Genomic DNA, 18,100 nt, shown 5'->3' on the forward strand with positions numbered 1-18,100 from the left:
GATATTGTATTTTTGGACTTTAGCATTATATTTTGGATGTATATTTGGAAGGCTTGTTGTGGCCTGTGGAACTTGTATCCGAACTCTTATGGTTGAGTTTAATTATGGTGAATTTGTGCTGTTGTGTGCCTTGTGAAATCTTCGTACTGACAGGTCATGTGATGCACCGCGTGGGGGGGTTTACCCACGCGGTTTACACGTGTATTTGGAGGTTTGAGTGTTTCAGGTGGGCACGATGGAATCAAATGTGGAGAAGGTGTTAGTTTAATTATTTGTAATTTTAGGGAAAATATCCAGACAATATTCATCGGACATTTGAATATTATGAAACTATCTGGATAAGATCAAAAACGTCATGATCTACAATTTTCATATCCAAAGTTTCTTCCGGTTCAAAATTTGTATGCAATAGAACGAAGAAATATTCTGGGAAAAATAAGAAAGACTGATTTAGCTAAATTTATTAGTTTGTTTAGGACTTTTATACTTTATTCTTTATAATTAGGGCTTTATTGCTTGTACCTTAGGCATGCTTGGAATAAAATAAAGATATCTTCCTTAATCTCTCTATTATATAGTAAATTCTTCTCTCCTCGCTGCCCTCTCCTATTAGTAGTTTTTACCCTCACTATGATGGTATTCTTTCTCATCGTATGCAAACCGTTATATCTAACTTCTCCCCTTTCGTCTCTCTTTGCCTTAATTATCTTTACCTCTCGTATAGTTTTCATCTTTAGCCGCTACCACAGTGGTAAACCAATCACAGCCTTCAATTATTTATCGTATCCGCCTCCACAAGCCACCACCACTATCCTTTCCGGCTCCACTTCATCAACGTCGATATACCATCTCTATCCTCATACCTAGAAATCTGTGCCTCCACTGATAGAATCCCTATAACCAACTTAAGACCTCCATCCCGTACATCCATTAACATTTGGTAACTATTTAGATAATATCTTAATATCTACTAGGTCAAACTTCACGATGTTAGATAAGTTGGATAGTTCTCTTTGTGATATTAAGGTCGTAACACCTTGGGTCACTAATTCTCCATGCGTCCAACGCTATAACCCTTTGAGGAAGCAATATACGTAGTCTTCTTCATTCATGTTGGGGTGAGGTTTTTGATGTCGTTTGCTATTGTCCCAGTAATCCATTATGCTTCAGCAAAGCAGTCTGGACCTCCTCTCCCTCCATCTACTGCTGCAATACCTTGAGGTATCGCTCCATGTTACAAAGTTCTCAACCTCCGTCGTGTTGTGCACACCCTTAAATCTTTGCCGTTTCAAGATACATAACCTTTAGACAATAGAATATCATAGAGTTTAGATCTTATTTGGTTTAAGACTAAATGCCAAACTCATATTAGTTAGTCTCATTTAGATCTTATTTGGACAATAAAATATCATAGAGTTTAGATCTTATTTAATTTAAGACTAAACCCCGAACTTGATTAGTTAATCTTAATTTAATAGAGAGTAAATTTAATTAAATATAAAAAAGATAAAAAAAATATTTAGTAATTAAACTAATTTAGAGGTCACTAAACTCAAAGCTAGAGTTTAAGTTTTAGAATTTAGAATTTAGAACTGAATCAACTCTTTCAAAAATCAGTCAACCAAGCTCAACCCGTGAGCATATAGCACTCTAGTAAAAAATATCCAATAAATATAACCAAAAATCACGGCGGAATGCTCATGCAAGCCAAAAAAGAAAGGACAACGCCACTGAATTTTTCTTCTAGTTCAAACATAAAACTTATCTATTTGAATGCAAATAATTGGGACTTCCAGTATAAGCAATATAATCACTGTGCCTTCAAGTGGCGCAGAGTTTGAGCCAGAATGCTGCAATCAGTTGGAAATTATAGACTAGTTGTGATTTATAATAGGAAACAGCCTTGAAAACCATTGTCTTTATTTCGTCAGTCGAATCAAGGTTATAAAGTTGCAGGAACAGATACTGCAAAGCCGTGTAGGGTTAACCAACAAGCTTTGCTTCTGAGGACCTATTTGCCACAAATCATTCCTAAATATCCAAGAAGGGTGATTTAGTCACTGCAGAACCCGCATGCTGATCGGATTGTTGAGACAAAAGCTCCTATTCTTTACACAGAAAGCATTCATTGCATCAACCTGAGTTGGAAACTGGATAATCGCAACCCTGATAGGATCTGGGAAACCTGGTCTGCAGTATGCAAAAAGAAGTAGGTGAATAAGCAGTTGCATGAATCACAGGCCAAGTTCAAGTCAAGCTGCTTATTCACCTGACAAAGGTCTGGAATGACGAAGGATCAAAGTTGCAGCCAGACAGGAAACGTTCTACATCCTCTTGAAGAGCATTACGTGGAACTCCTTGCAACAGAACCTGAATAGTCACAAGCATAAATGATGTGAAGTTGCAAAATATTTCAAAGTCATTTGTAGCATTTGATGACTAATAGGTAATGCCTCGTACCAGTGAACTTCAGCATCAATGAACAGTAACAGTGAATAGAACATCATGATCCAATGGTGTCACTATGATTTTAGTGTCAGCTAAAGAAGATCTGATTTTTTACACTGCCAATGTCCTACAGGATATTAAATTGGTCTAAGACAATGTAAGAGAAGTCTAGTTACCAGTTCCGAAAGATTATTTCATCACTGCATGAAACTTGAGCAGAACTGGAAGCACATCTATAGGTGCTTTTCTTAAGAAAAGTGTAAAATGATATCATTTCCAAACAAACTCTAATTAACAATTTAGAATATGCTTGTCATTTTTATATTCCTCACTTATAATGTTGTAGCTACTTGTCAATGCGAGGCAAGTAAAAGGCTAAATAGTTCTAAATAGGTCTGTCGCCAAGGAAAGAGATACGTTTAACTACTGCTAAACTTTTCTACAGGGAAACTTTGGTCTCTTCTTAATTTGTCATCTAATGAGTAATCCAATTAACGAAAGTACTTGAAAAGAGGCAGGAACTAAGTGGGCCTTCCATTTCAATGAATTAATTTGAAGGATGATATTCTCAATTTCTCATGTTTCTTGTCGACCTACTAAAAGATAGACATGATCATCGGGCAGGCCAGGCCGGATTTGGGCCGAGCTTTTCGGGCCAACCGGGTTTAAGTATTTGTTCACGGCTCGATTCACCAATCACTCGGGCCGGGCCGGGTTTGGGCTAGGCTAGAATAGTCTAGCCCGTTACCGTCCGTCAGCCGGTGAGAGATCAGGCTAGCCGGTCGGGTCGGGCCGGCCCAACCCACCAATCACTCGGGCCAACCCATATTTTAGCTATTTTTAGAATTTTTTTAACTATTAGCTTATTTTTTAAAAAAATATTTATATTCCTCCATTTAAAAAATAATTAAAATAAATTAAAATTTTTAAAGGTGTGCTTAAAATAATGCAAAACGGTACAATACCAAATTTTTTTACTGTAGCAATGGTAAATTACTGTAGCAATGGGCAGACTTTCGGACCGGGTCAGATGGATAAAGGGCTGGCTCGTGCCGCCCATGGGTAGTTCGGGCTCGAGCTGGGCCGGGCCTAAACCAGGTCCGGACTGGGCACGGGCGGGCTGGGCCCTTTGATCATGTCTACTAAAAGGTTATCTCATTTACTTTGGGTGAGATTTTCATCTTGATATGGCACAATCAGTCCCTGGGCGGTAATGAATTTTCTTAGTGTTTCTTAAGAAATGTATACATCACAAAAGTTCTATTAAGATATTTTAAATGTGTAATAATTAAGAGATCTAAAGACAGACAATATTGGGTTGAAAAATATAATGATGACAAACTCGCAGCAAGGCTGATGTTCATAGGCAATTTTCAGCTAAAGAATGTGTCAGCATTGTAGCCTACCATAGATCACTCTTCTGGTTACTTAACTGAATCTTTGATTCCTTAAGGTGCTATCTAAGTGCTAAAATTCACCATCTTTTCTAATTACCATTGTCAAAAAAAAAAAAAAATTCCATCTGAGTTTTCTATGTTCAACTTCCAAATGTCCTACTTGAGAAAGAAATAACTTCTCTGCAGATGCATACTGGAAATTCAGATACCGAGAAATAAATAAGAAATTGTAGCTACATGAGCTGATTTAAATCACAAATTATATGTTACTATTAATCCATTAAATTGAGAACATACAAAAACAAGAGGTATGAACAATACTCAAAATTATAGAAGAAAATGATATATGAATTTACAATTTACTCGAAAAGACTGATCTATCTCTAATGAGTAAGTACAAAAATGATTTTCTCCAAATTCATACAATTAAGGAGCATAAGCGGGAAGGGAAATATGTAACTGTTACTTACAGCTTTCCCATCATAAGATGTTTTAAGGTCCCATTCAGAACGATCAATCTGCCAGAAGAAAGGATGAAACATGATTTAGCAAAGAGTCACTGTTAGAAATATCAAATTATCAATTACAAAATTAAGTACCCTGAGCTAGCTTTACCTTCTCTAACTTGTATAAACGACCCTTCCTGATAGTTTGCCTCACTGCCAAGTCAAATGAAGACCGAGAAGGAAATTGCAACAGCCTATTTCACAGGAAAAAAAGAACATGATTTAGCTTTTGGGTGCTCAATTTCAACAGGATGTAAAAATAGACAGACCCTTCAGCTAAGAGGAGTTAAGGATGAATTAAACGTAGAAGGAAAATGACAGGGCAATACACATGGATATGAACATATGTACATTACCTTCATATCTACAAATATAAGATTTAAAAGTATTCACAAATTTAAGAACTAGAAGCATACAAATATGAATTCACTTAATAAAAGCATGAGCAGATGAAGAAATATAGAATTCTGGAAGTGTCAAGGTACTAGCCTACATGAGAAGTACAAATAAACTGGTAATTCCGACTTTCCAGCAAAATGATGTTTAGAGACATTAAACATATGTCACAACAATGAGATATTTGGCCATACTTTAGTTAGAAAAGACATTTAACTGTTGCATCCCAACTATTGATAACATAAACATTCTGCCAAAGTTTAGAAAATTGAATGGTGTCAACTAATTTGATGCCATGCTTTTAATTCCAATGAGGATCTGGATTGGTAAGCAATAGTGATTATTTTATGATCAAAATTCATTTGCTATGTCATATATTATTATTTTTCTAATGATAAGGCAATGCAGAATTTCTTACCAAATTTAGCAAAGGTAATGATGTAAATGGCAGATTTGTTAAGAAGTTCAGAAAAACACAAGGTTCTTCTAAGAAAATCCAAATCTTCATTGCATGTAAGTTTTACTAATGATAAAGCGAAAAGAACAAAAATGAAAGAGGAAAGAGGGTAAATGGAACATACACACCAACTGGAGTATATGCTCTATTATAGTCGAACTTAACATCATTAATTGACAATTTGCATCCTTCGAGATAATGAATAACATCAGTCTTCAGTGTATTCCTTCCAATGCCAGTCAATCTTCCAAAGGCTAAACCTGATAGAAGAATAGACCAAAAACTTTCCAAGTAAAAATTTAGGAGAAAGAATCAATCTAAAAGATAATACTATAACCAAACATAGGGAAGTCTAAGATATAGACAAAATGGCAAGAGCACAAGGCCAAAGTTTCCATGAATATATGAAAGCCAAAAACATAGATGCTAACAGAAATGAGGAAAACCCAATCTAGAGTTTATTGTCATACGCATTGAAAAGAGTTCAAAGGTATTTAGTTTATAAGGGAATTCCTACCAACCATGTGTAATGCTTCTCTCAAGGAATAAAAGCAAGAAAGTAGAAAATGGAGATAGCACAAGGACAAAACATATCTTGCAAGAAGTTTTAAGTCATATAATAGATGCAATCAAGATAAACTAGTCAGATTTGAGGAAGCTGAAAAATGTCAGAAAACCTACAGAGAAGAACAATAAGAAAGGGAGTTCCAAGGGAACCTAAAGCGACATGGATGTGTTTGGAAAGGATGGTTCTTCCATCCAGTGTATTCTGAATACAGGTAATTAAGAATGTCTCAATACCAAAGATTGCTCAATCCATCCATAAGGGACCACACTGAGGTCTTCAAGTATGATAATCATTTGATCGCGAAAGAAATGACCTCCTTCCACAGGAAGTCTGGTTGAATGGTTGAACTTCGATCATAAAGCCTCATAGTAATTCATTGTAAGATTCAATGATGAGATTGAAATGGTAGAATTGTGAGAACCCTGCTTTTCCAACTAAAACAATATATTCATAACATGAACTGGCACAGCATTATCGCAGTTCTTTTCAAATTGTAGTGTTGTTGATCTATGCCCAAACTAATTTGCAACATAAGCATTGAAACGAGCCCAAATATCTTTCGTCTCTTATACAGTAGCTACAACAACTAGGTAGTATACGATTAAATCAACCAAAACATTCTTGGCGACGAGAGAAGGCTAATCGAAACACTATGCTTGATACCTTCGGGGGCGGAGTGGAGAAAGGGGTCGATAGAAGGATCCTGCGACTCCCCCTCGGTGGAGAGGCTCCTCCATAGAATTCTAGGTAAGGGGTTGGGAGTCAAAGCCCTTCCCTTGAGCGTGCCTCCAAGACGAGTGAGTACGAGCTTCGCCATTGCTCTCACTATGGAAAGAGTTCGAATAATTTGCTTGCCCTAATGGTTCCGAAGTAGAACAGAGTGAAAAGGAGCCAGATTAATTGCGGCCACGGTTGCAGGAATCTTATGCATTCCTGCACAGGGGGTTTATTCATGAATATATTTAGTAAATCAAAAATCAACACCATAAAGATAATATCTCATGAAATAATCGATAGAGGAGAATCCAAAAAGAAATCGTAAATAAACACCACGGAAATAGACGGGAGACTAGATCTAATTAGCTATCAAGGCGGATAGTGTATAGTATCCTTGACATGTAGGGGTGAAAACAGATCGAATACAAATTAAATGTGTTTGACCCACAATAATTATTGTGGAGAAAATTATTTAGTGGTTAGTAGTAATTTGACTTAATGACTTAGCTCGATTGATAAATCAGTGGTGCGATTGGCTTGGAAAAGCAGCTCATCAGCGCGATGACTTGTAACAATGTCTCAGTGACATTTAACTTAAAGCAATAGTTCAGCGACACACACGGCTTGAAGTCTAACTAGGTGGCTTAGCATATTGGTTAAAGTTTGATGGGGCCTTGGTGCCTTTGTATTCGAGGATTGACTATTTATCCAACCTAAATCTAGCCTTCGGCTCTTAAATAAAATAAAAATAATGCTCAACCCACATCCAAAATTCATATTGTTTTGTCCGAATATAAATTCAAATACAGATATTTGATGGATAGTAAAATTTAAAATAATATCCTAACTAAATAGATACAAATAATTTTCGAATACGGATCGGATCTTTTTCGAATAAGCATCGTATCTTTTGTGAATATGGATCGGATCTTAAACTGATAAAGTTAGTATGACTCCTGAACATGCACATGAAAACTAATTACTCTTCTAGTTTATCATTCTTACTAGTCTAGCAATTTTTTAAGGTAAAAGTATTCTTACCAATCTAGCATTTCAAAAACTAATTAGTCTTCCAGGTTGTGAAAATATCAAACAAGAAAATAAGGTGGCCACGCTACTAAAGCCTTGCGAGAGCAGAAAGTAGAAGGCCAAAGACATTTGGCTTCTGCTGAGCAATTCGTTTATGGTGATACTCTCGTATTGACTAAACTTAAGAGCTCAAAGAATTGCATTTGTTATGGGTTGACCTTCTTGTTAGGTTACCTATATTAACTGAATTTAAGAGCTAAAAGAGCCGCTCTCATATTGATTGAAGTGAGCAGCTCAAATATTGCATTTGTTGACCTTCTGGTTTGGTTACCGATTTCCATAATCAAGGTCTTAAATTGCACTATTAGGCATGCAAATTTTATTTGATTAGAAAATCTTCGTACAATTTAGATGTTGCCATCTGTCTTTCATTTTGTGAGGTTTCCTCTTTTATGATAGAGATGCTATTGAAAATTCGATTCTCATTGGTATTTGGGTAAGACCCAATCCATATTTGGTTTGTATTCATATAGTTTAATTTATATTCCATATGTGTCCATATTAGTTTAAGATCTGATCTATATCCGAATGCATTTTTTGGAGCAAAAATGAATCCGAATATAGGTTAGCACTATCTGATCTGTTTTTCACTCCTAAATCACTCCAAATCTTTTTCAAAACATTTGAGATGCCTTATATTCTTGAGCTTTTGAGATGCTAGTAGGGGTGGAAATGGGTCAGATTAATTCTGACACGATCCGCTACTAGACCCGATCCGGACTAAATTTAGGTCGAAAAATTCTACCCGACTTAGATGCAGATTCGAATATGGTCGAGTTATAAAAATATATTTGGATACGATATGGGTCGGGTAGGATTTTTCAAATATGGATACGGATATCAAATATTCATTTACCCACATAAACTATAAATAATATACTTATTTATTATATATTTATATGTCCTACCCTGCTACCCAATTATTGCTGGAACCCAACCCATTAGGCTCTTAATAATGGGTTAAGGCTTCAGCTCTTGTTTTCACCTCTAACTCATTCTTTGTCCCGACATCTATTCATCTTTTATCTCTAGCCCTAGCTGCCACAAGCTACACCCTCTTTGTCTCCTCCGTCGCCAAGCTAGCCTTTTCATAAAGCTCCGCCCCCCTTTCCTCTTCACCAAGCTCTACCTTTACTTCACCACTAAACTTCGCCTTTGCTTCGCCACCAAGCTCTGCCTTTACTTCTCTACCAAGCTTCGTTTGACCATCTCTCTACCTTCGTCACCAAGCTTTGCCTTTGTGCCGCCGCCAAGCCACCGTCTCTCCATCGTTGCCAAGATCCGCCTCTGCCTCTTTATCTTGTGCTCACCTTCTACTTTGAGAGACCCCTCCGTTCGCAGTTAACTTTCGCTGTTGCTAAGGTGAAATCTTTTTGTTTCTTAGATGTGATATTACCATGACTCTCAAATAAAATCTCACAAAGCTCAGATGTGATATTACTATCTTAGATATCTTAGGAGTATTCGAGAATTTGATCTTTCTTCAAGAGTGGACTGGTTTTGCTTGTGGAGCTTTGTGAGAATTTCAAAGATCAAATTCTCAAAAGTGATATTACCATGTTTCTTGGATCGCTTTCTTTTGAAAATTCTTGTGAAACATCTTCTTAACCATTTTGGTAGCAGCACACAGTACATTAATGAATGTATTTTTATGTTGTATTTAGCAAGTCTATGAAATCGACTATTTTTTCTGCTTGAGACTTGTTTGGCTATTCGTAGACATCTAGCTCCTAAGACTCTTTTAGCCTTCGATTTAATGATAGTCTCCCAACTAATAAGGTGGAGTCTGCATCACTCTATACTCTTTTCCAAATGAACAACCTAAAGATCCTTGAGATCTTGTCGACAATCGAGTCCAGTAATCAAGTCGACCTCATCTAGTAGTATGGAATTGTCGTTAAGGTTGATTGCACCAGAGTTATTTTACCGCTAGTGAAATGTATTTCTCTTCTAACCAGATAGCTTTCAGCGAAAAATTTCTACCAAGTCAAGGTGACCGAGCTTAGCGACGCAATGGCTAGATATCTTGATATATACCCCGATATGTGAAAGAAATTTTAGCCTCTTTAAGCTGCAGTAGACCGCATAAATCCTCTTTAACATCTTTATCCAGCATATAGAAGGAACAATGTTAACTTTTTGGTTAGTGAGACATGAGTACTGCTCCAATGCATTTGACATCGCCTTAGCATTCTTTCGATTAGCCTTGGTCACTAAGAACAAATCATCTGCATGGAGCATGTGTGCCACCTTTCCCTTACCGAAATTATACTCATCTAGCAGACCAGCCTCTTGCTCACACTAGCAATCATGTCAAGAAAAATCTCATCACTATGACCAAGAAGGCAAGTAGAAGGATACATGGGCTTAGTATTTAGACTAGCCACTGTAGCAGATTAGGGAGATATGCCTAGATAGGTGAAGCGACATGAGAGGGGTTAGGTTTACCAATAGAGATAGTTGATGTGTCGATCTTAGTTGTAGGCAAGACATGGTTTGTGACTTAAGGCAAGATAGTATTACATCTCTTATCGCGACATATTTCATGCACATGTAATTACGAAGGATGAGAATTATTATCCGTTAGGTTACCATTACTCTCACTTGGTAAGTTTACTTGTAGAGGAAAAGATAAAGAAATAGTAATAGCTTCAGTAGTAACTTTACCTTCCTCTTTCAATGGAAGGGGCTGGGCTAACTATTTGGCTACCACCTTTGGTAGCATTAGGATTAACAGTACAAGGAGGGTGACCACAATAACTTTGTCTTTGAATATAATTCTATGGCCCAAATGGTTCAACTTTAATATCAAGGTCGGGGCCATCGTTGGAGCGATGTCTCAACCTGTTAGTCGCCATTACAGGAGGACTTGTGAACAAACTTGGTGGCTAGCCTAGCCACATATGAAGCATACAACGTGAAGATTCTCATAACCACTGCATGAGGGATTTGCTCACTTGGAACACTGACCAAGATGGATTGCTTCAGGAGCTTAGTGAGATCTATCTCAACCCAAATCTTGGCATACATTTCCCTAGTTTTGAGCAAAGGTGTAGCCATCAATTTTCAACGATCTACCTAAGTCAACTACAACATCACGGAGGTTCTGTCTCTAATATTTACCTGACAGACCAACGAATTGCACTCACACGAGAGAAGAAATAATCTCTTCCAATAAATGTTGAAAGTTAGGTCTCTATGAGATTAGGTTAATATTAGGCCACAAAAAGTCTAAGGATCTCTCAAGAGAATGTCTACTATATAGGTAGTTTTAAAGAATTGAGTCCAAGAGTGGCAGAGGATGATATTCATCGGCAGAGTCCTTAATGAGATATAGACTTCTAAAGCACACCTTGTTTGCTCAAAGGAGAGCCACCTCCTTAAATACTTAATTGAGGTATATACTTAGCCTTGCTATGCAAGATGGCCTTTCAAAACTCCAAAATCTTATTCAACTTATTCGAGATAGTATCAAGTTAATTAAATCATCGCAAAAATGAAAACTTATGAGAGATAATTAAAATTCAATGTGATTTCTTAGGAGAGCATGCTAAGAGATGGAGACTTTTGTATAACGAATCAGTTGATTCTTTTATTTATTCATCTAACCAAGATTTGGATAACGAAAATAAAGGGTATGTGACTTTGTCCAAAATTTTATAAATATTCGATACATCTATCTAACATCTTCACTACTATTTTTTCTTTATTATAAGTTTTAATTTTGTTACTTCTTGAGCGCAAAAATAATGTACAAATTGCTCTTTTTGAGTAATTGACAATTTATTGTTCTTATTATGAAGAGTTGATAATATATTGCAAAAAATAATGTGAGATTGTGAGATGAAGCATTATGCTCTAGAAGTTGTTTTGCTATTAAAGTATTGTGATTTGGAGCTAAACTCTATGACTTATTGTTTTGGAGTATGCTTATTATACTTTGATTACATAGTATATTGGTTATACATGAAGAATCTGAATCTAATTAATTATCTAACTGAACTAGAATTTGATTCGAACATGATAAAATCTGATAATAAATAGACCAAATACAAATATTAAACTTACCTATCCTACCGAGTCCGATTTAGTTCAATCTATACGGCTCATACCTATTTCTAATTGTGAACAACTAAACACAAACCCTATTTATCTCGTCTCATATCATCTTTATCTTTAATCAAGCTTTATTTTAAAATAAAACACTATATCTTCATCATATTTTTAAGTATTAACTTCACATTTTTGAGAATTTTGTAATCATACCCATTACTTTGACTAATTACTATTAACCATAGCCCATTAATTTACATAATTCTACTGATTAAATTACTAAAATAATCTTATTAAATTTTTAATTATGACCCACCTTTTTAATCATATCGCACCCTAGCTTATTCCATCAAATTAAAAACTTTTTCCTAAATTTAATAGTCCAAACCCACGAAGGGGCGGCATTCGGATCGGGTTTTCGACAATTTAAACCCATTTCCCGAGCTAGGTCGGCGTAGGCTAATGCAAGCCAACCGGTCATAAAGAAGAGCCGTTCAATCCGAACCGTCCATCACATAAAATCAGCAGTCGATCCATATCTCAACGTATCTCGACCGTCCAAATCTCTCTCTCTCTCTCTCTCTCTCTCTCTCTCAAATATATATATATTGACCCCGATGGGCAACGACTCTATCTTGTCGAGCTTTTTGGGGCGCTAGGGTTTCTATTCGCCTCGGCAGGTATTAGATCTACCTCATATCCCTCGATCTCCTTAGGATTCGTCACCAATTTCTGCTCGTCTTCTCCTTCTATCGATGCTTTCGTGCGATATGGTTTCTATGATGTTGATCTTTGGTTCAGATCCATGTGAATATGTCATCTTTTGTGCATCTATGCCGATTTGCGAGGTTTTGGCGTGATTTATCTCCTTTTTTAAGGTGATTTATTTGTTCGAAGGTTCGGAATTTTCAGATTCGAGGGATATCCCCAATTTTTGTGCTCTGTATTTTGTGTGCGGTACTGTTGATGTGGATTCTATCAGCTTTGGTTTGGATTATGGATCGAGAGAGAAAGATGGATTCTTTGTACGCATTGGATTTTTCTATCCTGATTTGTAATTTATCTTTATTTGATTGCTCAAGATGCTACTTTTTGAGGTGTTCGATTTGGTAAAAATTTGCCTTGGGATTTTTATTGTTAAACAAAAATATCTTGCATTGGACTTTTTATTGTTAAACAAAAATATCTTGCATTGGATTTTTCTATCCTGATTTGACTATATTTGATTGCTCAAGATGCTACTTTTTGAGGTGTTCGATTTGGTAAATGTTTGTCTTGGGCTTTTTATTGTTAAACAAAAAATATTTTTTCTTTGTCATCTTGTCTGTACTTTTCTGCCCTCTGAAGAACAGAAAATGTTAGTGAAATCTCCTGCAGGTAGTTTCTGTTTTTACTCTCGGTGCTGTCATTCAATTCTGCTTATCCTATTTGCCTGTTTGATGTCTTACGATGTTATGCTATGGATTATTTAGATTGAGTTGTTTAAATTGATAATAGTATTTAAATGATTCTATTATGACCTGAATTCTCATTATTTTGTCTTTAGTGTTGATATATCAACAACAATTTTATTAGTTCTCTGGTGTCCTTGGAAGTTGGAACTACTAAATTATTTCTTTTTGACTTCCAGTGCAAAATGCCTCGCTACGATGATCGATATGGTAATAAACGCCTGTATGTTGGTCGACTCTCATCTCGGACTCGCTCACGTGACCTTGAAGACCTCTTCAGCAAATATGGAAGGTAAAAACGAATAGAAGTATGACAGTTTTATTGTGATCTGAACACTACTGATTGTATACTATAATTGATGCAAAACACTTTCCTTTCAAAGATATCATAACTCTAAAAGGTGAATTCTTGGGATGGAGTTTTTCCTTCACTTATCTTTCGTATGAAATATATGCTTAAACTGCCCTCACCTTGACATGAGCATAAAATGTTATTTTAGCAGAGTGCTCGTATTCTTTTGTGCGAAGTCAAATGGTCTTCATATGTCATACATCTGCATTATATCCACTTCCCCCATGTTCCCGGTACCTCAATATATAGGACTATGAGGTTGAGAGCCACATGCATGTACCTCAAAACAGGCTTGCTGATGGTGTTTTTCCTTCGTGTTGCTCTCTTGTTATCAAATACATGGTCAGGCTCGAACAGGTTTTGAAGTTCCTTATCTGAAGTACTTCTTAGAAGATGTGACTTCCAAAAGGTCTTGAGAAAAAATTTCTACATAAATCGTGGGTCCTTCCAGAGCTGGTTCTGCCTGCCGTAGATGTTGTCTGTTCAGTAGGTCTGTTTTATGGCTATCGAGTCATGATAGGCACTTAGTGACCAGTGACCAGTGACCAGTGACCAGTGACCAGTGACCCATTGGCTATGCTATTAGCCCGTAGGTCTTCCAAGCATCATTTTGGCTTGGTTTACATTATTTATTATATTATATTTTGAAAAATTGACCCCAGGCCTTGTGTGTTTAACTTAAATGATATTGTTGAAGGTTTTTGGGTTTTTTTACCCAACCTGGAGTTCTACGGTGGGAGAGGGTGCCCTTGGTGGATTTGGTGGCCATTCTTTCAAGTTTAGGAGACTGGCGTTTCTTTCTGTAATCTTATTACCTGTTCTAATGGAAATCGCAACCATCAGAAAGTGGCACTTAGTTCGTCTTCTGACGGGTGATGCATTTCGGTACTTATATTTGATGGCCTTACTGTTTCTGGCAACCATTTCCGCAGAGTACGAGATGTGGATTTGAAGCACGACTATGCCTTTGTTGTATGTACCACAATCCTCTTGCTTTATACTGTAAATTGTTATTATATTGGATTTAGTGTTTGGTATCCATGTTCAAATATGAGGCTCCGTCTTCTTCTTTTTTGTCCTTGTGAATTATTCCAGGAATTCAGTGATCCTCGAGATGCTGATGATGCAAGATACAGTCTAGATGGTCGGGAATTTGATGGAACCCGCATCACTGTGGAGTTTGCTAGGGGGGTAAGGAACTATTTCATGTATTTTGTAGACAATATGTGTATATGATATACATTTATATATGTATCTGTTTGTGACATCTTATTTTATTTCATCCGTCTGTTTTTTTTTTTTTTTCTGAAGATTGACATCATACTAAAATACTTGCACTGTGCGTGTAGGGTCCCCGTGGCCCAGGAGGTTCGCGTGAGTATTTAGGTAGAGGACCTCCTCCTGGTTCTGGTCGTTGCTTTAATTGTGGAATCGATGGACACTGGGCTCGTGACTGCAAATCTGGGGACTGGAAAAATAAGTGCTATCGCTGTGGAGAAAGAGACCATATAGAAAGAAATTGTCAGAATAGTCCTAAAAATCTCAGGTTGTTTGTCTGTTTCAGTCAATGATCCTTTTTATTCTCGTCTCTTTTTCACTTTGGTCTTCAACATATGAGAAATTCATGAGAGATTTTTGAAATTCTTTTATACTATGTGGCTTACCTGTTGTATGTTGTAGGCGTGGTAGAAGTTATTCACGCTCTCCATCTCCTAGGCGTGGCAGGAGCCATGGTCGGAGCTACAGCAGAAGCCGTAGCTACAGGTATGAGAAGCATTTGGATGGCGTCAGGCATACATCCCTTAAGATCTTCACAATTTGTTGTTATTTGCATCCTGTTTTCTTTACTGCATTTTTTTCAGTTCATAAGCTAGTCGATTTTGGAAATTTTCACAGTAGATGCATAAGTTTGTATGAGGTGACAAAATTAACAATTCTCAAATCTTCTTTTATTCTTTCTCAATAGCCGATCAAGATCTCCTAGAAGAGATGGGCGTGCAGTAGACCGTGAAGAGAGGAGATCAAGGAGTCCTCATTACAGCAGGAGCCCAAGGAGGAGCTCCCCACCACCCAAGGGAAGGAAGAGCCTCTCACCAGAGGGAAGCAGGAGCCCGCAGGAAGTGAGCCCCCCACTGAAGGGACGTGGTGATGGCAATGCTTCAGATTACAGTGAGAGCCCTAGGAGGAGGGCAGTCAGCAGCAGTCCAGTTGAAGACCGCAGGTATGACAGTCCTGTAACCAATGGACGCAGCCCCAGCCCAAGGGATGACGGGGATAATGGCAATCATCGTGCTTCGCCCAGAGGAAGCGAGTCTCCCTGAAAGTTTCTTCCTTTGGAACTCTGCTTTTACTGCTTTTGCATATGCGGATATTTAAGTGAACAAGAGGCTTGTTAACCTGTGTTTTAAGTTCAAATGGGTACCGTGAACTTATGATTTGCCATATTGTTATCTGGATGCTATGTGCTGTGGCTTTAGCTTTGGTTATATTGCTAGTTCAGTTTTTGTTGTTGTCTTACATGTGGCCATATTTTTCAAGTTTTAAAAGTTACCTTTGCAGGCAAATCACTTTTTAGTGTTTTAACTTTCGCAAACCTGAGTTATACTAAGCTGCTACGAGGTAAGCTTGCATTTCAATTTGTCTATCAGGTTAGGGTTGTATCACCAGTAAATCATATTCAGGTTTGCCTTGCCTGAGTAAATTATGGTTGACGAGCTGTTGTATTTGAGGAGGCAATCAACGTGTTCATTGAGATACCTACTACATTTTCAGCATTAATAACGAAACACCACAATTCTAAATCCTTATTGCTATGCTAACATTAATCTAAGAATTGATTGAACTGATACGTATTTACAAAGTTGAGACCTCTCTGCCTATTTATCAATGTTTAAGCAGAAGCCAATGTCTGCCTCATTAGCTTTGATTTAAGCCAATCTTGGCATATATGGAGAGGATTGGAAAGAGGCTCGCGGGCAGGAAAGGGACGCTCCTCTCTCAGGCTGGCAAGCTAACCCTGATCAAGGCGGCGCTGCTAGCGATTCCGTCTTACTGGCTAGGCAGCACATGGATGCCGGATGAGGTACTGGAGGAGATAGAAAAAAAAGCCCGTCAATTCCTGTGGAAAAACCAGGACGGCCACGGCCTCCACCTGATGAACTGGGCGCAGGTGACGCAGGCCAAGCGCCAGGGTGGGCTCGGAGTCCGGCGACTTCGAGAAGCCAGAACCGCCCACCTGGGTAAGCTGGTGTTCAAAATGCTAAACAGGGAGCAGGCGCCATGGATTCTTATAATGCAGGCCAAATACGGGCGACTACACCCGTGGGAGATTACGAAGACCCAGCACCAATCCTGGATGTGGCGAGCTCTCACCAAAACAGCTTCTCAGTTAAGAATGGGCTGCCGAGTGATGATAGGGAATGGCAAAGGCACTCGCGCCGCTTTCAATCCATGGCTGCATGAGGTCCCGTGGTCCAGACAGCCAAGGGTCCTGGCACCTAGGCTAATGGAAGAAAACCTGAGTGTGGCAAACCTCACCTGTGAAGAACAATGGACTCCGGGGAGATTGGTCAGCGAGGCAGGAACGGAGCTGGCCTACGAGATCGCAAATTTCCCCATGGGTGCCGCCACCAGTGAGGACAGATGGATCTGGTGGCCGCACCCAAGGGGGACGCCTTCGGTTAAGGCGATATACCAGTCCCTGCTCCCTCAGAGCGACCAACTATGGGCAGGGTGGAGTAACCTCTGGCGCCTACAGGTGGCTCCGAGGATCAGAGTATTCTGCTGGAAGCTCCTGTGGGGTAGGCTCCCAACGCGAGCGTACCTCCACTACCTTCACGTTGGCCCCGAGGATCTTTGTGCCATGTGCGGTCTGTTCAGCGAGACGAGCGAGCACCTCCTGTTCTCGTGTAGATACAACAGGGAGGTTTGGAAAACCCTGGGCACCAGAGAGGCTGGAGACAGCGGAGATCGATCAAGAATGGATCACGAAAGCGTGGAACGTAAGCGCGGAGGAGGATGGACGGGCCAAAGGGTTGATAGCATGCACGCTGTGGTCACTGTGGAAGAGCAGAAACGGAGTGGTGTTTAGAGGAAAGCGGACGCCGGAGCTAGCCGTGGTCCGGTCCGCGGTCGAAATGGCGGAGGAGTACCGGTGCGTAAACAAAAAGAAGAACCCGAAGCCGAGGAAGATAAGGAAGCCCTGGGAACCGCCGGAGACAGGCTGGATCAAAGCCAACACCGACGGAGCGCTGAAAGCAGGCACGTACCAAGGCGGAGCAACGGCCATATTTCGAAATGCCGACGGTGAGTTTCTTCAGGCGGGATGGGAGCCGTGCCCGGGCACCTCGGCGCTCCAAACGGAACTCTGGGCCATTAGACTGGCGTTGAAGATGGCGAGAAGAGGCTCTCGGCTTGAGATAGAGTCGGACTGCACCGAGGCCATTAGATGCTTGCAGCAGCCGGAGCTCAGGCCATGGCGGGTCCGTAACCTGGCGCGCGAATGTGCAGAGCTCGCCAATGGCGTTGGCGAGGTCCGGTTATCCCACGTGGGGAGAGAAGCCAACTCGATCGCTGACTGGGCAGCAGCGAGGGCCAGTGTGGCTTCAGGTTACTGCCAGGTGGAGCGCCTAAGCAACGCTCCACCGGAACTATGTAAGCTTTTAAC

At 39.1% G+C, this 18,100-nt stretch overlaps 2 protein-coding genes across 2 annotated transcripts; one reads left to right on the forward strand and one right to left on the reverse strand.

The window, feature by feature from the left end:
- Positions 1 to 1,903: 1,903 nt before the first annotated feature.
- Positions 1,904 to 6,643, reverse strand: LOC140777168 (uncharacterized). Its single transcript, XM_073121096.1, has 6 exons — positions 6,436 to 6,643; positions 5,329 to 5,464; positions 4,461 to 4,545; positions 4,316 to 4,363; positions 2,270 to 2,370; positions 1,904 to 2,190 (listed from the first exon to the last, which is right to left on the reverse strand). The coding sequence occupies exons 1-6, from the start codon at positions 6,587 to 6,589 to the stop codon at positions 2,058 to 2,060; spliced, it is 657 nt and encodes a 218-aa protein (XP_072977197.1). The 5' UTR covers positions 6,590 to 6,643; the 3' UTR covers positions 1,904 to 2,057.
- Positions 6,644 to 12,240: 5,597 nt separating this feature from the next.
- On the forward strand, positions 12,241 to 15,951 carry LOC140777489 (uncharacterized). The gene is made up of 7 exons (XM_073121636.1): positions 12,241 to 12,311; positions 13,262 to 13,374; positions 14,367 to 14,406; positions 14,530 to 14,625; positions 14,784 to 14,980; positions 15,115 to 15,198; positions 15,401 to 15,951. Exons 2-7 carry the CDS (start codon positions 13,268 to 13,270, stop codon positions 15,753 to 15,755), a joined length of 879 nt encoding a protein of 292 aa, XP_072977737.1. The 5' UTR covers positions 12,241 to 12,311; positions 13,262 to 13,267; the 3' UTR covers positions 15,756 to 15,951.
- The last annotated feature ends 2,149 nt before the right edge of the window (positions 15,952 to 18,100 follow it).

The sequence above is a fragment of the Typha angustifolia genome, chromosome 15 (genome assembly GCF_048772165.1).
Source record: "Typha angustifolia cultivar Huaian chromosome 15, ASM4877216v1, whole genome shotgun sequence".
NCBI lineage: Eukaryota > Viridiplantae > Streptophyta > Magnoliopsida > Poales > Typhaceae > Typha > Typha angustifolia.